The sequence below is a fragment of the Conger conger genome, chromosome 3 (genome assembly GCF_963514075.1).
Source record: "Conger conger chromosome 3, fConCon1.1, whole genome shotgun sequence".
Lineage (NCBI taxonomy): Eukaryota > Metazoa > Chordata > Actinopteri > Anguilliformes > Congridae > Conger > Conger conger.
The window spans coordinates 26,480,881-26,499,372 of NC_083762.1; the positions used below are offsets into that span (position 1 = coordinate 26,480,881).

The window sequence follows — 18,492 nt, forward strand, 5'->3', positions numbered from 1 at the left end:
TAGTTCATTTATGTTTTTTGTCAAAGCCCCGCCTATATACAGCCACATACTTTTCGAATCCGTGTCGAAGCGTAATAGGATAGGATCACGAAGATCAAAATACTGTTACCGTAAACCTACGTAAAACTAATTGATAGCTACCCGTCTGATTCATTCTGAAGATCACTATTCGTATCGTTAACCCGATTAATCGCTGCGTTCTTAATAATGTTTGTCAACTCTGTCGTATTTACTGGTAAAATTTTCTGTTCATGTTCTGCGAATGTCATATTTTCGACTTCGAATATTTTTCTGAAGTACTAAGAAAGCCATTTCGCCAAAATTCGGTAATTTTCTTGGTTGACAAAGCATTTTATTGATTGTTTCGGCTTACAATCTGAAAGCCATTTTGAAACTGACACGTCAGAACTTCATTGCTAATGCGTCTTTATTTGGGATATACGGTAGAAGTCAACGCGGACCAATAGTTTAGGAAAGTATACGTTTACACCAATCAGAGCTTTGCAAGTGTTCTGTCGCTCACAAGCAAATGTAATCACGCTTAAGCAAATTGAAGTCTATTCCAAATAGGTTATATTATAAAATGTGAAGTACCCCTGTATCTCTGAATTATTCAGCTAATTTAGATGGATAGAAAGAAAGAAATTGTCTGCTCAGAGCTGACTGTCAGTTGGTACGCTCCTCTGAGTACAACATCCATGCCAAGACGAACACAACATGAAATTTGCGATAAGATGCACACAATACCCACATTGCTAGCTTGTTCTAGGGAGGGATTGCTGCAAAGTTAGAAAGTTAGAAAAGGCTTTTGCTTCCATCTCGTAGATGACGTATAACAACACAGTTCTCAAGTTTTTTTCTTTTCTTTACCACATAGCAAATCACATGCCAATAGCTCCAGTAGTATGTAATATAATTCAGAATACTTCCTACAATCAAGTTTGTGCAACAATAATAATAAACCACAATCATGCAGTAAATACAATAAACCCTCCTTACACAGGCTTAAGGCTACTCTGGCCCTGGTGTCTTTTTGCTTTCATTTGAATTTGTTCATTGAACCTTAGGGCAGTTCACTCATAAATTAAATTAAGGTATTATTCCATGTACCCAGAGTACCTATCCCATCGATCTAACCAAATAGTTCTGCTGAGATTTGGCGTTTGAAGCTGGGCCCACACACCATTCACTCACATTCATAACTATGGGCAATTTAGCGTCTGCAATTAGCCTACTGCATGTCTTTGGACCGTGGGAGAAAACCGGAGTACCCAGCACAAACCCATTCAGACACAGGGAGAGCCTGCAAATTCCATACAGGAAAGACCTTGATCAGGATTTGAAGTCGGTACCTTCTGGCTGTGAGGTGCTATTCACTGCATGACCATTCCACCCAGATTAAATACCTTGTGTGCATAATTTTTCTACTGAAAGGGGAGCTCGAAAATAACCGAGAATTTGCATTTCAAACCATGTTGGGTCTTCATTAGGCACATGAGGAATTGCAATTAACAGTGAACTTTCTCAAGTAACATCAAACAGTTTTCCAGTTTCCATGCTCATACTTGAAAGAGCAGACGGAAAAACAGGTACCAGGGGTGGAGTTTGCACCATAAAATCAAGGTTACACATTAATATACAGTGTTGGGAAAACATAAGTGCACCTCCTGCTACTATCTTTTAATTTTGTTCATGACATTAGTGATAAAAGGTGATGTTTGGACATTGGATTTCATGTCACTGCACATTGTACTTTATAGGCTAAGTGTAAATAAACTAGGAAAACTTTGTATCTGGCTTGATTTATCAATCAGAAATATGTTTGTTATCATATTAGATTTTGTTTTCATTCTAAAATAGTAACAAAATGTGCCAATTCCTTCTTCACAAAAGAGTTCAGTGTAAGTTGAGTTCATAAAATCAGAAGTGACTAGTGTCAGTATTTGTTTTCCAGTAATATTTTACATTGTGTTTTATCATTAAAAAAAGTTTATCGTTGTAAAAAGCCTGCATATAATAAACAACATGGATAATGATCTATATTTTATGTTCAAACATACTTATATACTTTTATTTCAATACATTTACTCAAATTTTTCAATGGTTTTTATTTAGTAATCTTGTTCTTTCTGAAAACTACAGGTTCCAAAATTATTGGCACCTCTAACAATTATTGTAAATAAAATCAACAAAGTGAAATTGGCAATACAATTTTACTTTAATTTAGTTTATCTCAGTCGAAAGGAACTATATTGTGTCATTCCATCACTTCCTGTTTCATTAGAGTATAAAAATGAGGTAACAAGCATGTAAAATCCCTTTGTCAACCATCAGCATGGGAAAAGCCAAAAAAAAACAACAACAAAAAAACAGTTGGTAATTGACCATCACATGTCAGGTAACGAGTACAAAAACATACAAGGAAGAGGAGTTCATATTATCCACATGGATGATAAGGAAGATGGGGAGGGAGGCCATAAGTAACCCAAGGATCGCAGTTTAAGAATTGCAGAGATTGGTTGTGTCTTGGGGTCACCAAGTCTAGAAAAAAAACATAAAATGGCACCTCCATACCAGCAAGGATCAGCATGAAACAGCCGTTACAGAGCACAATAAACAAAACCAAGTGTCTTGATTGAATTCAATGAATTCAACCATGTACCAGGAAATCATGGCAGAAAATCTGGTTGCCTCTGCTATGAGTCTTGGTCATAGGTAGATTGTCCAGTAGGACAACAACTTCAAGCATACATAAAAATCCACAGAGAAATGGTTCATCAAAAACAACTTGTCTGCAATGGCCATCTCAGTCTCCAGACTTACATCCCATAAAAAACTGTGGTCTGAACTGAATCCCAAGCATATCAATGATTCTGAAATTGTGCATGGAGGAATGGTCAAAAATCCCTTCATATGTGTTCTCTAACCTTACAGATTATATGAAAAGAATCATGGGGGAACATCATGTTTTTTGGGGAAATTGTCGAGGACCCGGCCCTAGGCCCCCCTGATGAGAGATTGACAGAAGATGGGTTAGGCAGGAATGCATTGTTAACCCCTCGCACACGCCAATGGGGTAGGAGTAAAAGCGCCCGTAAGAGGAGAAATATGTGGTTCAAGATAAATGTTCAACCATTTATGGACACTGAGGAGTCTGAAGTCAGAGGACTTAGATTTAGGGTTTTAGAGAGCAAGGCTAAAGGTCTGACTGAGGCCATGCGTAGAATGTGTTCTAGCATGACCTTGGAGGATACTCAACATGCTGAATGGGTAATTGGTGACCCAGGGAGTCTGGCTTTCAAAGAAACGGTAGATGTGATAACATACTTAGTTGAGACGTGTGGGCTTGCTCCTACAGGGGAGGAGCACAATGCCTGGCTAAAGCAAAAAGATGAGGAAACAATGTAGATGATTGGGAAATCAAATGAATGAGAGATGAAGAGATGGAAAAATGTAGGAAAGATAAGGAAAACGGAAGGGATGTCAATACCGAAAGAAGATTAAGAGGCTTTAAGGGCCTTCCTGATTATAGCACGAATAATTTATCGGATAGATTCAAAGGACTAACAGTAGAGGAGTTAAGTGATGAATTACACTCAGCTATAAGCTGGATGTCCTTTGAAGATCCCTTAAGGCGCCACAAAAAAGAGCACCTGAAGAGTGTATTGAGATGGTGGAAAACTCCCAACCGGAGGGGTATATGAGATAAAGTATTGGGGAAACTCCCTTTAAGGTGTGGGGAAATGACAGTGAGACAAATAAAAGTGATGAATATGTTCATTAAAAAAGTTGCATAAAAGATAAATGTCTTCACACTCGGTATACTGGGGACATTTCTTATCAAAAAAGGTACACTTTTATACAAGTTAAGAATATATAAGGAATAAGCTTTTAGACGTTAGAAAAGCATCTTAGAATTTCGCTGTTGAAGATATCAATGGGCTGTTGAAGAGAGAACAACGCAGGACAGCTGTAGTCAAGCTGGAGTGGCGCGCTCCCTCTGCGCGCCACTCCAGGATCTGGATATGGAGAACAGAGTGATGTACGCGGTGCGGACTCAGCCCAAGAGTTGTGGCAACAGGACTGATGTCGAAAGAGCAACGCAGAACAACTATAATCAAGCTTGAGTGGTAATTATAATCTATATTACTTGTAGAAGTAGGAAAAGTAGCACATAGAAGTTATAAGTTTCCTTTTATTTTTATGTCTTTTATTTTTCATTAAGATACTATATAAGGTAGAAAAATGTAGAGAAGTTTTTAGAGTTTAGATGCACATAATAATGTAGGAATAGTTTCTTTTAACGTCCAGAAGGGGGAGCTATAGGATAAGGCTAAGGCCAAAGAGGATGGATATTTGAGGGGTGTACCTTGAATTTAATATCTGGTGGAAAGGTAAATTAGAAAGAGCTAAAGGGGTTATATGAAACTTGTATGTGATTAGCAAACTGAAAGATGATGTTTAACCTGTCAGCTGTATAACTCTATTCTTTTGATTCTTTTGATTATAATAAAGTATATCTGACTATAATCATATGTGATAAAGATTCTTTTAGAGGAATATAGTGAATACAGGAAATCGTATACCAGATTTGTAAAATACATTTTGTATCTAAGACTTTGGTTGATTCCATTGAATCATTAATAAAGGACACTACTTGATGCATGTTGGGAAATGAAGCTTATGCCAATAACTATTATTATTTTTTTAGTTTACAGCACTTTTTGTGCAGATTTTGGCAATAATTCCATTGTATGTGTAGCACCATATATGCAGATCCAAATCAACATGCAAGGTGCTGACTCATTTTACGCAAACAGACACATACAATGCTTGGTAAAAACTTGATGCTGGACTTTGGACCTCATATATATATATATATATATATATATATATATATATATATATATATATATATATATATAAGGTGATGGCAAGACAGCCTATTGGTAACAGAGTTATTATGTGTCTGGCTGTCTGTATCGTACCATGCATTTCCTCTGTTTGTCTTGGGTCTTTCTATGCCTGGTTATGAACATGCAGGCTGAAAAACCTTGTCTCCTTGCAGTAAGTTCTTAATCAGTTAATATGCACATGACATGATAGGACATATGCTGTCTTAATTTTAAAAGATTTTATTTTCTAGCAAACTGTTAAAAGAAAATTCTTAAATATTATTTGGTATTCTGCTAATCTGAAAACAAGACTTGATGTTTGAGGATCGATTCTTATGCACAGCATTCAATGTTGAGCTGGCATCCCTTATGTAACAAAAATATATTACCACATATTGAGAAACATTATAATAGATTTAACAATATATTTCAATGTATGGACTCCAGCTATATTTTTAATACATGCCAATATATTGCTAGATTCACAAAATATTATATTATAGAGAAAAAATAGAGCAAAACATTGATCTTTGATTTAGCAATATTCTTTATAAAGCAGTCTTCTTGAAATTGAATACTGCATCTGTTTGTGCAACATAAATGTAAATGATTAACTCCCCATAACAAAATTAACACAGGAGAAAAAAATTACATATGGGAGTGAGATCATGAGAATTGCAGTAATGGATCTAAAGTTTTCAACATACAAATTACGTGGCATTTAGCAGACGCTCTTATCCAGAGCGACATACAACAAAGTGCAAATCGATGTATTCTTTTCGCCTCACTTTTCAGAGCCTCCACCACATTTCGAAGGACAATTTGTGGCTGTAAGTACTTTGTTTTATAATATATTACAGTACTTCACTACTGCATAAATCTATGGTTACATCATAAGAATTCTGAAAATTCCCATATGTAGAATCAGCCAAGGGGCCAGCAGCTTGAGCCATTGGTTTGGAACAGAGCTTTTTATTAATGTTGTATGATTCAAATCTCCAGCTCCCCAGGAAATTATAAACATGGGACATTATATGTATTATATGATGGTAGTGGGGCCTTGTGCGGGGTATTGATGAGTTGTATTCTATGTTTGAGTCTGGAGTTATGCTCAGAAACGTCCATCAGGGGGAACGGTCTGGTTGTGAATGTGTTGCACAACAGAGAATTTGACTGGTGGAACTCATTTTCTCTGAGAGGGCAACAAGGATTGGGTGGCTTGACAGAGGTTGTACATGGAGTCTTCTCTATTCAGAAGACAGGATGACATGATAGGTCATATAAAGACTTCTCCGATTCCTCTCATATATTAGCCGCAGTTGAACGAGGAGTGAGGCTCCAAGCTATGCCACCAGAACAAAAAAGTCAAGGACTGGGGAAGAATACACAGTAGGTCTTCAAATAATGTTAAAAGATCTCAACAAAAACACTGACAAATAACCTAGAGCATGCTTACACTTTTTGGTGGGAATTCAGGAGACAAACATGAGCCAATCTGTTGTGTGGGAAGACGAAAAAAAGCCCAGGCAGGATGCAGTAACAGTATACAGACACACAGGGAATGTTTGAGAGAGTAAACCAGCCAAACAATAATTAAAGGGTCTTTCATAGAGGACTTTTGAGATCTGATCATGAAAATTGCTGTTTAAATGTTCTGTATACATTTGAAATACACATTTATAATTGCTCTCACCCTTTCAGACAATTGGAAAGGAGACTACTCTTTTTGGAGAATATTTCAGTGATGACTACAGGGAGAAATTTCGCATGAGGCTTTCCTTTCCAAATAAGACCATGGCTTCGGACCAGCTCACACTATTCAGAGAGGTACTGTATGAATTTGAGACTGGAATGAAAATCGCCAACAGAGACAAACTGAGATGCCAGACAGACAAATGTAGGGATGAGAATTCAGTTTTGCAATGGACAATATTCATATTTTATTTAGTGCTGTATCAGAATGAGCACAATATCTTTAAAATATTTTATTTTTTTGTTATAGAAAGTCTGTCAATTATTCTGTGGCGGAAAATGTACTTTTCTCTCCTTACCCGAAATCAGAAATTCATGTAGGACATCTCTTACGAACGCAGTGTTTGAGAAGCAGTTTGTACTGGGGAGCCTCTCCGAGCCTAGTAAAGGCTTGCTCCTGAATGTATGGTCCGGCACAGACCCACAGGTGACAGGTGAGCTCTGCAGCACATCGAACTGACTCGCCACATGCTGAAAACTGCACAAAACCAAGACAGCAGAAGCTAAATGTGTATTCTACCCAGTACATTCAAGTTTTTCCATTTCATGGGCTGCCCCTCCTCTGCATCAGAGGCTGCATCGTAACAGTGATGCTTTAAAAAGATGCTTATTTATCACCGCCTACCATTTCAAGACCTGTTCACACTTGTCAACAGACCAATAAATATAGGTTTCATTTAACAGCCAACATTTTCAGCTGAAATGTATCATTCTAATCATGTTCATAACAAAATGGAGTAAAATTGTACTTAAGCCAAAAGCAACACATTTCTTTGATATGTCACACATGCACAGCTTCCATGTTGAACATATGGATTTTATTTGGAACTATAAGAATATATTTTCTGGTAAAATACAATGTTGTAGTAACCAATATAAACACAATTCAGCCTTAATCAGCTTTGAACAGGCCCGGTATACCTACGACTAGGCTAAGGTCAATCATATGAGAAAAGCTCTCAAGGCTGGTGTTCATGGTTCGTACCAGGTTCAATAACTTATAACCGTGTGACAGGAATTAAAGTATTATTTCATACCAATATGCGATCATAAATGTTCATTTTGCAATCAGTCATACAGCTAACAAACCCTCACCTAGGCCATTTATATCCCTATAACCCCTGCCATGCAAGTCCTGCATGTATACAGATATTGCATCTTGATCAGACCCCTAAAATACAGTCCAACCAGTGTGGAACAGCAATACTAAAGTTAGCAGAGGAATCCTGATGTACCTCTTCCTGTCTGACAGTCTCACAGGCTGTTATGAAGCAACAAGTACTGAAGATCTGAACCCGCCATTACAGAGGGTCAGAACAGCATACCACTATGTAAGTAACTGCCGTGCATTTGTGCATGCTGCCACCATAGTGTTCCGGTTTCCATATTTCCGTGCCTGCTTGAGTGAGTGCCTGCTTAACCCTGCCTCCCAACTGGAGGCAGGATTATACTCACAGTGAATCTATTACAACAGTCTACCTGAACCCAGATGTCCAGAGCTCAGCATTTAGCACGATTTACACCTATAATGAGGCAAGCTCTCTTGCCACAGGATGCAGAATTCTGATCTGGTCCGACTTCATTTCTAGCTTCCATTATGTGGTATATGGCATAAAAGACCCCAATGTCTTTATCCCGCTCTCATTCTGTGAGATATGCCAGACAGAATACTCAAATGAGGTGGATGGCTGACATCTACTGTCAATCCTATCAATAGGCATGAACACGAGAGCTAATTTTTATGATTAGATTTATAATTATAATTTGTATTGTATGGTATCCCAATTAATGCATGTTAGTAAAGTGCAACATATCTAGGCAATGGAAGAAGAAAGATTTGTTACACATGGACACTTGTGGATTTTCCATTGCTTAGGTTATATCACAAGGACATGCTTGGATCTTGACCTGTATTATAAAGAACTCAAACTATTGTCGTGGCAAGGAGCTATACACAGGATCAAATAAAATGAATCAAAAAATAAAATACTGGCCACCATAGCAGAGTTTGATTTAATAGTTCAAACCAATCTATGGAACCTAATCAACAACTACATCTACTGCCATTCAGGTTAGTTACATCAGTGTTGACACAATTCACCTGCAAACATGAAAAATTGCATTTTCAGTCACTTCAGCAATGGATCTCCCAGAAGAAACATGAAGGTTTAAGACGGACTTTATTCAAAGGAAGCCATTACTTAGTGTTCTGTCTAAATGCAACAGGAGTGCGAAAAAGGAACATCTTTGTATTGAATTCTGGGTCTAACAGTAAATGTATAATTACAATGTCACCTCAGTTGGAAATAACTAGTATTAGACAAAATACAAAGTAAAAGGTTCTTACAGAATTAAAAAACAAAACAAAACAAAGGTTCATGGCTGGTGTAGGGTGGGGTACATATGAAAAAACTATTTCAGTTCCTCTTACCTACTCAACATTCTACTGAAAGAATAAAAGTTGCTCATACAAGCATTATTTTAAAGCAATTTATGCAAAAACAAAGACAATTAAAAGTGAACTGCTCTCTGATAAGAGTCCTACTCTGACAAGATGCAGCAAGTGACAACAGGCTGTTTCCAAAGGTTTTTGTTTGTTTGGTTTCTTTTGCAGTAGTTCATCCATTTTGTGCCACAACTTTTGAGTTTTCAACTAGAAGATTTGACCGTAGCCACAGAGTCTTTCTACACATCTTTCGGACTGCTTCAGGGCTAGACACCCTTTCTGCAGGTAGTGTAAACAGTTCAGCCTTAAAGACCACCTTTTCTCATTATCAAACATTGTAAAATTTAAAAAAAGGAAAGTGAAAAATAAAATAAAAAAGAGGCGCCAGACTCCTCAGGGAGCGACCATTAGGAAACCGAGGAGATGGGATTCTGAGGAGAGCCCATCTGTGTTAGAACTTTATCTAACCACTGGAGGGGGCCATGCAGGTGCACCTCTATCCAGCAGGGGGTGCTAGTGACATCTTGTCGGTGATATTCTGCGCCCCAGCCCTAGAGGAAGAGCAACACCCTGAGTCACTGACAGTTGGAACATCACATATTCTTGAACCTACAATCTACATTCAAAGGAAATACACTTCTAATGGCATCATAATAAACTGAAAGATATTTCCTATGACACATTTCTTACCATACAGTTAGTGCCAAATGTTTAAAGTGCAGTTTCAGTTTCCAGACTGCGTGTGGGAGCTCAGACAGTTATCCACTCTCTCAAAGCCGCTGTTCGCCTAGCTTACCTTGACAAAGCTCATGCGGATGGTGCACATCTTGGTGAGCTCGTAAACGGCCTCAAAGCCGTGGTTGACAGACTGGGCCAGCAGCTGGGCGAACTCCTGGTTGTTGAAGATCTTGAGGCTGCAGCCGCTGGGGATCTTGCAGACGGTGGTGGGGTGGAAACCGTGGTGATAGTTGCAGTTGCGGCTCTGGACAAAGATGCTGGTGTCGCTGAGGCACTCCGCGTATACCTCCCCACCCACGTAGTACAGGTGCACTCCTGGGGGAGGAGAGGGCGAAAGTTAACGCGAAACAACTTGGCGGCAAAACGCATAAAGGAGGCCTTAAGGTAAGAGGACCAAAATCATATACTCAAATACTGGTACGGTCACCTAGGTCATCATCTTCGCATCTCAATTTACTTGCCTGAAAATGTAAGAAATGTATCTGACTTTCTGCAGGTGATAATACAGCCAACACCAAGTTTCTACCCTGTTTGACAGTATTGCACAGTATTTCATACAAATTTTTAGGTAGGAAGAACTACTTGTTTTATACAAAATCCACATCACCTCAAAATACAATACAAAATCGCATAATTCGTCAGCATTCATGCTCTCAACAACTTATCTTTTCAGTGGCATTTCAAAAATTATGTATAGATTTTCAAATACTTGTCCACCCATTCATAATATAACTTTTTGGAGGGAATTGTGGTACAATGGCAAATTTAATGACCAGTTATTCAGAGCATAACTCAAAATATAGCTATTTGCATTTTTGTATCAGATTACTACCACAATTAGCATAAGTAGCAACATACAGATTTAACAATGTGTGGCAAATGTTTCCATAGCATACACTTAAACTCACACCACACATCAATAAATATATTTTTTTCATGAATTAGACTTGGCACATACAAGGTCCTATCAAACGGCATCCAGCAAGGTTCATTTTGCAATGTTTACTTTTTCCAGGGATCAATAAAAAACAAAAAAACACATACACATAAATCATTGAAAAAGTAAGTCTTTACACACAGATTTCTATTAATGGAGGCCCCATATCCCCATGTTGGGGCAGTGTGCGGTTAGAGGTAGAGTTGCAGCTATAGTGTGCGGTTAGAGGTAGATTTGCAGCTATAGTGTGCGGTTAGAGGTAGATATGCAGCTATAGTGTGCGGTTAGAGGTAGAGTTGCAGCTATAGTGTGCGGCTAGAGGTAGATATGCAGCTATAGTGTGCGGTTAGAGGTAGAGTTGCAGCTATAGTGTGCGGCTAGAGGTAGATTTGCAGCTATAGTGTGCGGTTAGAGGTAGATATGCAGCTATAGTGTGCGGTTAGAGGTAGAGTTGCAGCTATAGTGTGCGGCTAGAGGTAGATATGCAGCTATAGTGTGCGGTTAGAGGTAGAGTTGCAGCTATAGTGTGCGGCTAGAGGTAGATTTGCAGCTATAGTGTACGGTTACAGGTAGACTGCAGCTACAGTGTGTGGTTAGAGGTAGATTTGCAGCTACAGTGTGCGATTAGAGGTTGTGGTGTGTGGCTTGAGGTTGATTCGCGGTTGTGGTGTGTGCTTGGCGGTTGATTTGCGGTTGTGGTGTGTGCTTGGCGGTTGATTCACGGTTGTGGTGTGTGCTTGGCGGTTGATTCGCGGTTGTGGTGTGTGGTTGGAGGTTGATTCGCAGTTGTGGTGTGTGGTTGGAGGTTGATTCATGGTTGTGGTGTGTGGTTGGAGGTTGATTCATGGTTGTGGTGTGTGGTTGGAGGTTGATTCGCGGTTGTGGTGTAGTTAGAGGCTCGGCTTCACACCTTTGCCAATGTGGCGGCGAGTGTTTTCGATGGTGGAGTTGCGGTTGACATTGGAGAGCAGGCCCAGGCAGAAGCGGTTCTTGTTGTTGGAGGGGTCGGTGAAGCCGTCGATCAGCACGCTGGTAGATGATGCGTGGTAGGCCTCTCCCACGCGGTTATTGAGCTCGTAGTAAACGATGGAGCACCAGTGGAGGGGTTCCTCGTACTCCACTGGCTGCACATCCACTGCGGTGGCGAAACGCAAACACAAAACAATTTAGCATAGAGATCCCTTTGCCACTGTATTCATTAACATGATGTCAAATATACAGGATATCATTAATAACTTCACATTTTACTAAGTGGAAATTTAACCCTGGATTTATTTTAGCTCCATCAACATGCAAAGCTTCTGCCCATCCATTTCCATAAAATGGGGTTGTGTGACAAAATGCCCGAGAAGACATTTTGACTTGACAAACTTGTTTTGAAGGTTAATCTCATGGGAGAACAGCCCTGACTTGTAGAAGGGCTAGTTAATGCTGTTGAATAACTGTGACAATCAGGGTGATTTACCCCCCGTTTAAAAGATGAGCAAGAAGTGCTTCCATTGTTTCAAGAGCACTAAGTGGGGATGTGGCCAGTTAAATAATGGCGAGTTCAGACAGAGCTGAGCTTTGATCGCTGACTTGATTAAACACTGCTTTGATTAAGAAACACCATTCTCTCCTGGCACAGGTACACATGTGGATGTAGGGTGTGTTAGGGTTGTCACAATTTTTATCTGATAATCACACTTGTCCAAAACTCTGGAAAATTACAGATTATGAATATGTAATAAAGGGTTGGGACTCTCTTTGCCTAGGCAGAATAAGGAGCCATTCAGTGATCATCTATGTTGAACTCAAGGTAGAGCAACAAGCAACAATAACAAACCATGTTATTGTTTTGTCTGGAGGGAATACCATTAGGTAGCCTAAAAATAAAGTTCATGTGTGGGTCATGCTGTCCGCATAGCCTGTAGTCCATACATTCCAAATGGAGGAGCCAAGACAAATGAACTCCACCACACCTCAGGAGTCACATTTGGAAATATTATGGGTTATATGCCATTGGGAGACAAAACAAAGTTGCTTGCAACTATGCAAGCGGCAACTGCCCTACTAACCCTCCAAATGCTTGGGACACTTTTCCCCCTCTAAAGGACATCAATCAGTTCAGTTCAGTTTAAGCAAGCCATGCCATTTTTCTGAATGAATGAACTTGTTATAATTATTTTGTTTTGTTTGAGCAACAGTTAATTTAAATCTGTGTTAAATCTGTGAATGGCATCATTGGCACTTTGATCCTGGTTTTAATTTGTTTAATAAAACTCCAAGATAATGTTGTAATTATTTCCTAGTTAGAGCATAGCTCATTTAAGCCATTTAACAACAGGTTAAATGTGAAATGGAAACTGGGCCATAATTTGTTTTATTGAAATACTGACAGTGGAAATAAAACAAAAAAAAACCTTTTTTTATTTATGAGACTTGTTCAAACTCAGTTCTGGAAAAAGCGACAGCCCACTTGTGAGTTTATGTTCTGCTGTTGGGTCTATTGCATGATGTAGTGGTGTTCGTGTTGTTTGGCACTGTAGTGTTTACTGGGTAGGACGTAAAGTACTGGTTTTGCTCTGCATTGCAGTACACGTGCGGCCTCACCTCCTCTGGGCATGTTTTGGGGTACCATGCTGCTCCCTGTCTCCATAGACTGAGAGCTGTCCTGTCCCATCTGCTCATCAGGGGGCATGTAGGCTGGGGGTGGGGTGTCAGCTGGGGTGGGCAGAGCACAAAGACAACAGTTAGGCTAGGCACAGCAGCTGCAGACAAATGGGCCAGCATAGCTCTCCTCGGGGGAATGATGTTCCTGGACCGACACCATTTTCATCCCAGACACAGACTTCTGGATTACAATGCTGGCAATCCAAATTTGGATTTTAACAGGGGTATAATCGCCACTTGTCATAAAAAGAAGTGAGTACTTGCATAGATTAATAAATGCAAGGCACTCAAGAGCAATTTACAAACGGTCCACAAGGGGGACACGAGAGAACATCTTGTAGTCCTCATTTTGAGTGGGGGGTGGGTTCGGGGAGTGTAAAATGTCAGGGCGAGTGTAGTGAAGCAGCCCTGTTATTCTATCACTGGTATGAAGGTTGGGAGAGTGCAAGTATTTCACATTTACCTTTAACATTTCACACAGGTGATATGCCAAGGCGACACTGAAGGCAAACCTTTCGCTCTCAAGTTGACAGAGCGGTCAACTAGACATGTCAACTGCTAAGACGGAAAAGAGGCTGTCACTAAAGATCGCATGTTTCTCAAAAGATATCGGTGGTTTACCTTACTGTTAAATGACACACAAGTAAATACTTTGTGTGAGCACTTCAGAATTAATCCCAATGAAACTTAAAATGATGACTGTCCGCAAGTACTTGGCACAGAAAATACTCAAAAAGAAGACTTGCAATAAATGGCTGAAAGATCTAATCGTGCTGCCTGGGTTCCTTTGGCTTCTATAGTGGGCCTAATCTGCCAGTGTACGGGTGAAACAGTTTGCATTTCCCAACACCAAAGCTTGCTGACGAGTCGGTGGTCGAGATCAACTGAGGACACAGTGGCGGAGTGTTTGTCTGGCAAAGCCCCCGCGTTAGAAAGGCCTGGATTCACAGTCGTGTGATCAGGGTAATTCACCCGGATTAAAGAAACGTTCCCGTTAACAGCGCCGCTGGACAATCGTTCGCCGGCTTCCGCCTGACTGCGCTCTGGCCACGCGTGCGTGCCTCAGCGAATCGGTGCGGGCCGCCCCGTGCCCAGCGCCGGGCACCTGTGCCTGTGTGCCACGCGGCTTTGCAGAGGCGCTTAGCCGGCACATTCATTGTCCGCTGCCAGCCCTGACACCGGAACCCAGTCTGGAACGTTCCGTGCTGTGCCGGGTGGGCTCCTGATCGCACAACTGGGCAAAACAGCCTGAAAATGACGACTGCCTGAACCAAACCAAACCAAACAAAAAAAAAAGGTATCTACACCGAATCACTAGAACACACATCCTGGAGGGCCTCATTTCGGTTTCCGCACTTTAGTGCTCATTTTAAGTAAATGATAAAGAGTAAGCACACCATTTCAAGGCCTGAAATTGGCTGCCGTTGGAAAGGTAATCTCTGGAAAGTGCGAGACCCTACAAGCACAAGCATGGCACAGAGCCGGCGAGCCCAGCACACAGGGCTTCTTGTGAACTTTGTCATACCAGCATAGTGAACTGTGTGCATAGTAGCTGGGGAACTAAACCCATAAAGGAACAGCTGCGGATTGTAACCTCCGATGGGCCATTTCTGCCAGACCCTTCACTCTGCTGAAAGTATGCAGCTGCATGAAAGATGGATGTGATGTAAAACAGAAGCAGCTGTACAAGAAACAATGAAAGTCAACCATACGGTATATTGCATAGAGTTGCGAACACAGAGTTTGTCTTATTACCCTAACTCAACTGGGCAGGGTTAAATGAGACTCAGGACATTAATAAAATAAAAAAGATGTACTGATTAATGGATATCGCATAAACCAACAGCAGATGTGCTCATCGATAGCAAGTATGGCATGAATAGCTGGATTCATGAATGCTATATCAAATAGAAGTTGTATTGGCTGTTCTGGATCATCTGTAAAGAATAATGCTAAAACAACAGGCAAGGAAAAATAACTGGAACCATGATGTCATGAAAATATAAATATATTCTGATACATTCTTTAAAAATAAATTCAGCCTCTGGAACACAACATCACTGTACAAGCTACCTTGGAGATACTTAGTGAATTATCTTTCTTTAGACCACAATATTTCTAATGCCCCCACACCAGCCCTTTTAAAGCTGGCAGGTCTTCAGAAACTTCTCAAATTATCTCATATATCCTTCATCGTACACGAGAACAATCAGGGCCAATCTAAGACACAGACTAAAGCTTAAACAATACCAGAAAACCTGAGAAAGTGAACTCCAGTTGGTGAGCTGGCCTGTTGGACAGATGTACAGATGTGAGGTGAAGCACTCAGCACCTCACCTCTCTTCCACACCTCTGGAAAAACACGACCCTTTACCAGCCCAGAAGAGGAACAGCCCACTGCCGCTTAGCGCTTGGTTTCCATGGAGACGGTACAAAGACAACAACTAAAAACCACAGGCTTGGGGAAAACTATAGCGTGAAAGTGTCACATTTACCTCCAGGTTTACCTCCAAAGATACTGAATGAAAGTAACATATCTTTGAAATAGAAATATTTGTACAAAAACAGAGCAAATACTAAAAACAAATCAGGTCACGTAATGAGGTCCTCTCCCACACCTATACCCACCCACTTATACCAATAGTTCAGAACTTTCATTTTATAGCAAATCAAATGTCAACGTATGGTCTCTCAACTTTCATTAAAAGGAATAGCATTTGCCAACCAGCAATGCCCAAAGAAAATCCTTCTTATCGACCCAGGAGCACTGTTAGTGTATGAGTGCATTTACTCTATTTATCCTGCTTATTTGACATCACGTGTCGGTCCCTGAGCCTTCAGCCCCCGTTTTGTGCATGCTGGGATGTGCTCACCTGGCAGCTGGAAGGGGCTGGAGGGCCCCGAGCTGGCGGGGGAGTTGGGGTAGGTGCCGCTGCTGGCCGGGGATGGCGGGTAGGGTGAGTTGGGGGAGATGGGGAAGGAGCCGGCGCTCCCTCCACCGCCACTGTGCTGCTGGAAGGACTCGGGGAAGGTGGCGTTCAGGGGCATGTGCGGCTCGTTGTGGCTCAGGTTGCGGAACTGCACCAGGAGGCTGTGCTGGGGGTTGAACTCGCTGTGGCGGGGCACCAGGACCGGAGGCAGCACTGCGGTGGGAGAGAGTGTGTTCACCCGTACTGGACCGCAGATGTCACAGTTTTCACTGAAATCCTTTATTTGCTTTGCGTGTCACAATCGATACTTGGAATACATGCAACCAACTTTCATAACACAATTGCCTCACAATATCAAGCTCAATCCACCGTTTATTAAATTCTGAAATGTACGCATTGTTTTACACAATCCCTATGATACAAAAATAAAAACACAAAAAAAAACGAACAAAGCTATTCAGAGCAGAACGATACAAGAGAAGAAATCGGGCACACTGAAGTGGTTTAGCTGCCGTCTCTGGCTGCAAGGCAATAAGACAAAAGGGATTGTAGTACGAGTGTGCTTTTCCTCCAGGGGGGACATGTGATATCTGCCCTTGAGCAGTTCAATACCGCACACATCGCAGCCCCTGCAGCTCACCAGGGAGGAGAGCCATCAGGGCACCCCGCCCCTTCCACAAGAGAGCTTTAAAAGCATCGTCAGAATGGATAGAAATCTCCCTTCAAATTCAATTTAAAACGTTCCACCATCTAAAGCATCATCCATCAAACATTGCTGGTAATCTAATTCTGAGAATCGCTAAAAGCTTCAGTTTCCCGTCCATTTGCGATTTCCTGGTGGCTTTTTCAAAGAGGAAAGGATGGACAGTTTTTTTCCTGATAAATAACAAACAACTGTGTCAAAACACACACGTTTCAATAACCAGTACAGTGCACAAAGGCCAAGCCTCCTCACCAATTAAATGCGTGTGACTCATAAATGCGCGGACAAAGATGTACATTGCTAACAGTAATTCAGGATGTGTGTGAACCTACCTGGGCTCTCCACGCGCTTGTAATGGTAGGGGTTGATGCACACCTCCTTCTGCTTGGAGCCAAAGGGGTACTCGCACACCTCCAGGGGCTTGAGCTCGTGGTGGGACTGCAGATCGGGCCAGCGCCACACTCGGCAGTAGATGACGTGTGGGAGGCCCTTGCGGTGGGACACCTGCAGCCGCCCGTCCAGAGAGCGCGGGATGGTTACGCACTTGCTGGGCTGGCCGGGGCTGCTCAGGGCCTTCTCCAGGTCCTCCATGGCCCCCTTCTTCTTCTTCAGCTTCTTCACCAGGGCATCCACCGCCTTCTCGGCCCACTTCTCCTCCTCGTCGCCCTGCTTCCAGCCCAGCAGCCGCTTGACGGCCGGGCTGGTGAAGGAGAACAGGCTGGACATGGAGGTCATAGCGCTGAGTCGCGCCGGGGAGAAGGGGGGGGACTCGGAGAGTCCAGGCGCGAGCTGTCGGGCAGGCGGCAGCAGCGAAGGCGGGGTGAGGGTGTGGGTTAGGGTGTTTGTGCGTGTGTGTGAGCGTGTGAGAGAGAGAGCCGGGGTGGGGGGGGGTGGGGGGTTGGTGGAAGGAGGGGTTAGCCTTGCACCACCAAGGACAGGAAGTAGAGGCAGGAAGCAGCTGCCTGTGCTCAGGAAGGCCTGGGGAGAGCGGGATGTCGCTGGGTCAGAGCCGCGCCTGGGAACGGGAGCGGGGAGCGGTTCTGGGAAACGAGGGGCTGCTCGGCCCGGCGCGCTCTGGACTCGTGTGGCTGAGGGTTCGAGGACTGCTTCTGCGTCTCAGAGGCTGGAAGACAGCGGCCTGGAGCTCGTCTGGGGCGTCCGGTCGCTCGGTCGGCTAATCCATGCCACACCAGGAGCGCGCAGCCCGAGGAAAATGCCTAAAACAGAGAAGGAAAAGGCATCACACCATCAGCTACAGCAGGAGTGAAGCTTCACAGCAACCTGAAAAAAAAACACATTGCTGGAGGTGAGTGACATTATCCGGCTCAAATTCCACCTGGATCGTTCTGCGGGAACACGCACTTTTGCTCTGAATTAGAACAGGTCAGGACCAGCGGGCCCACAAAACCTCACCCGGCGAGCGTTCTTGGCGGCACAGC

General features: G+C 42.2%; 1 protein-coding gene across 1 annotated transcript; it reads right to left on the reverse strand.

The window, feature by feature from the left end:
- Positions 1-8,810: 8,810 nt before the first annotated feature.
- smad5 (SMAD family member 5) lies at positions 8,811-18,148 on the reverse strand. Its single transcript, XM_061235774.1, has 6 exons — positions 17,386-18,148; positions 16,294-16,563; positions 13,361-13,471; positions 11,679-11,903; positions 9,890-10,146; positions 8,811-9,644 (listed from the first exon to the last, which is right to left on the reverse strand). The coding sequence occupies exons 1-6, from the start codon at positions 17,786-17,788 to the stop codon at positions 9,501-9,503; spliced, it is 1,410 nt and encodes a 469-aa protein (XP_061091758.1). The 5' UTR covers positions 17,789-18,148; the 3' UTR covers positions 8,811-9,500.
- Between the last annotated feature and the right edge of the window lie 344 nt (positions 18,149-18,492).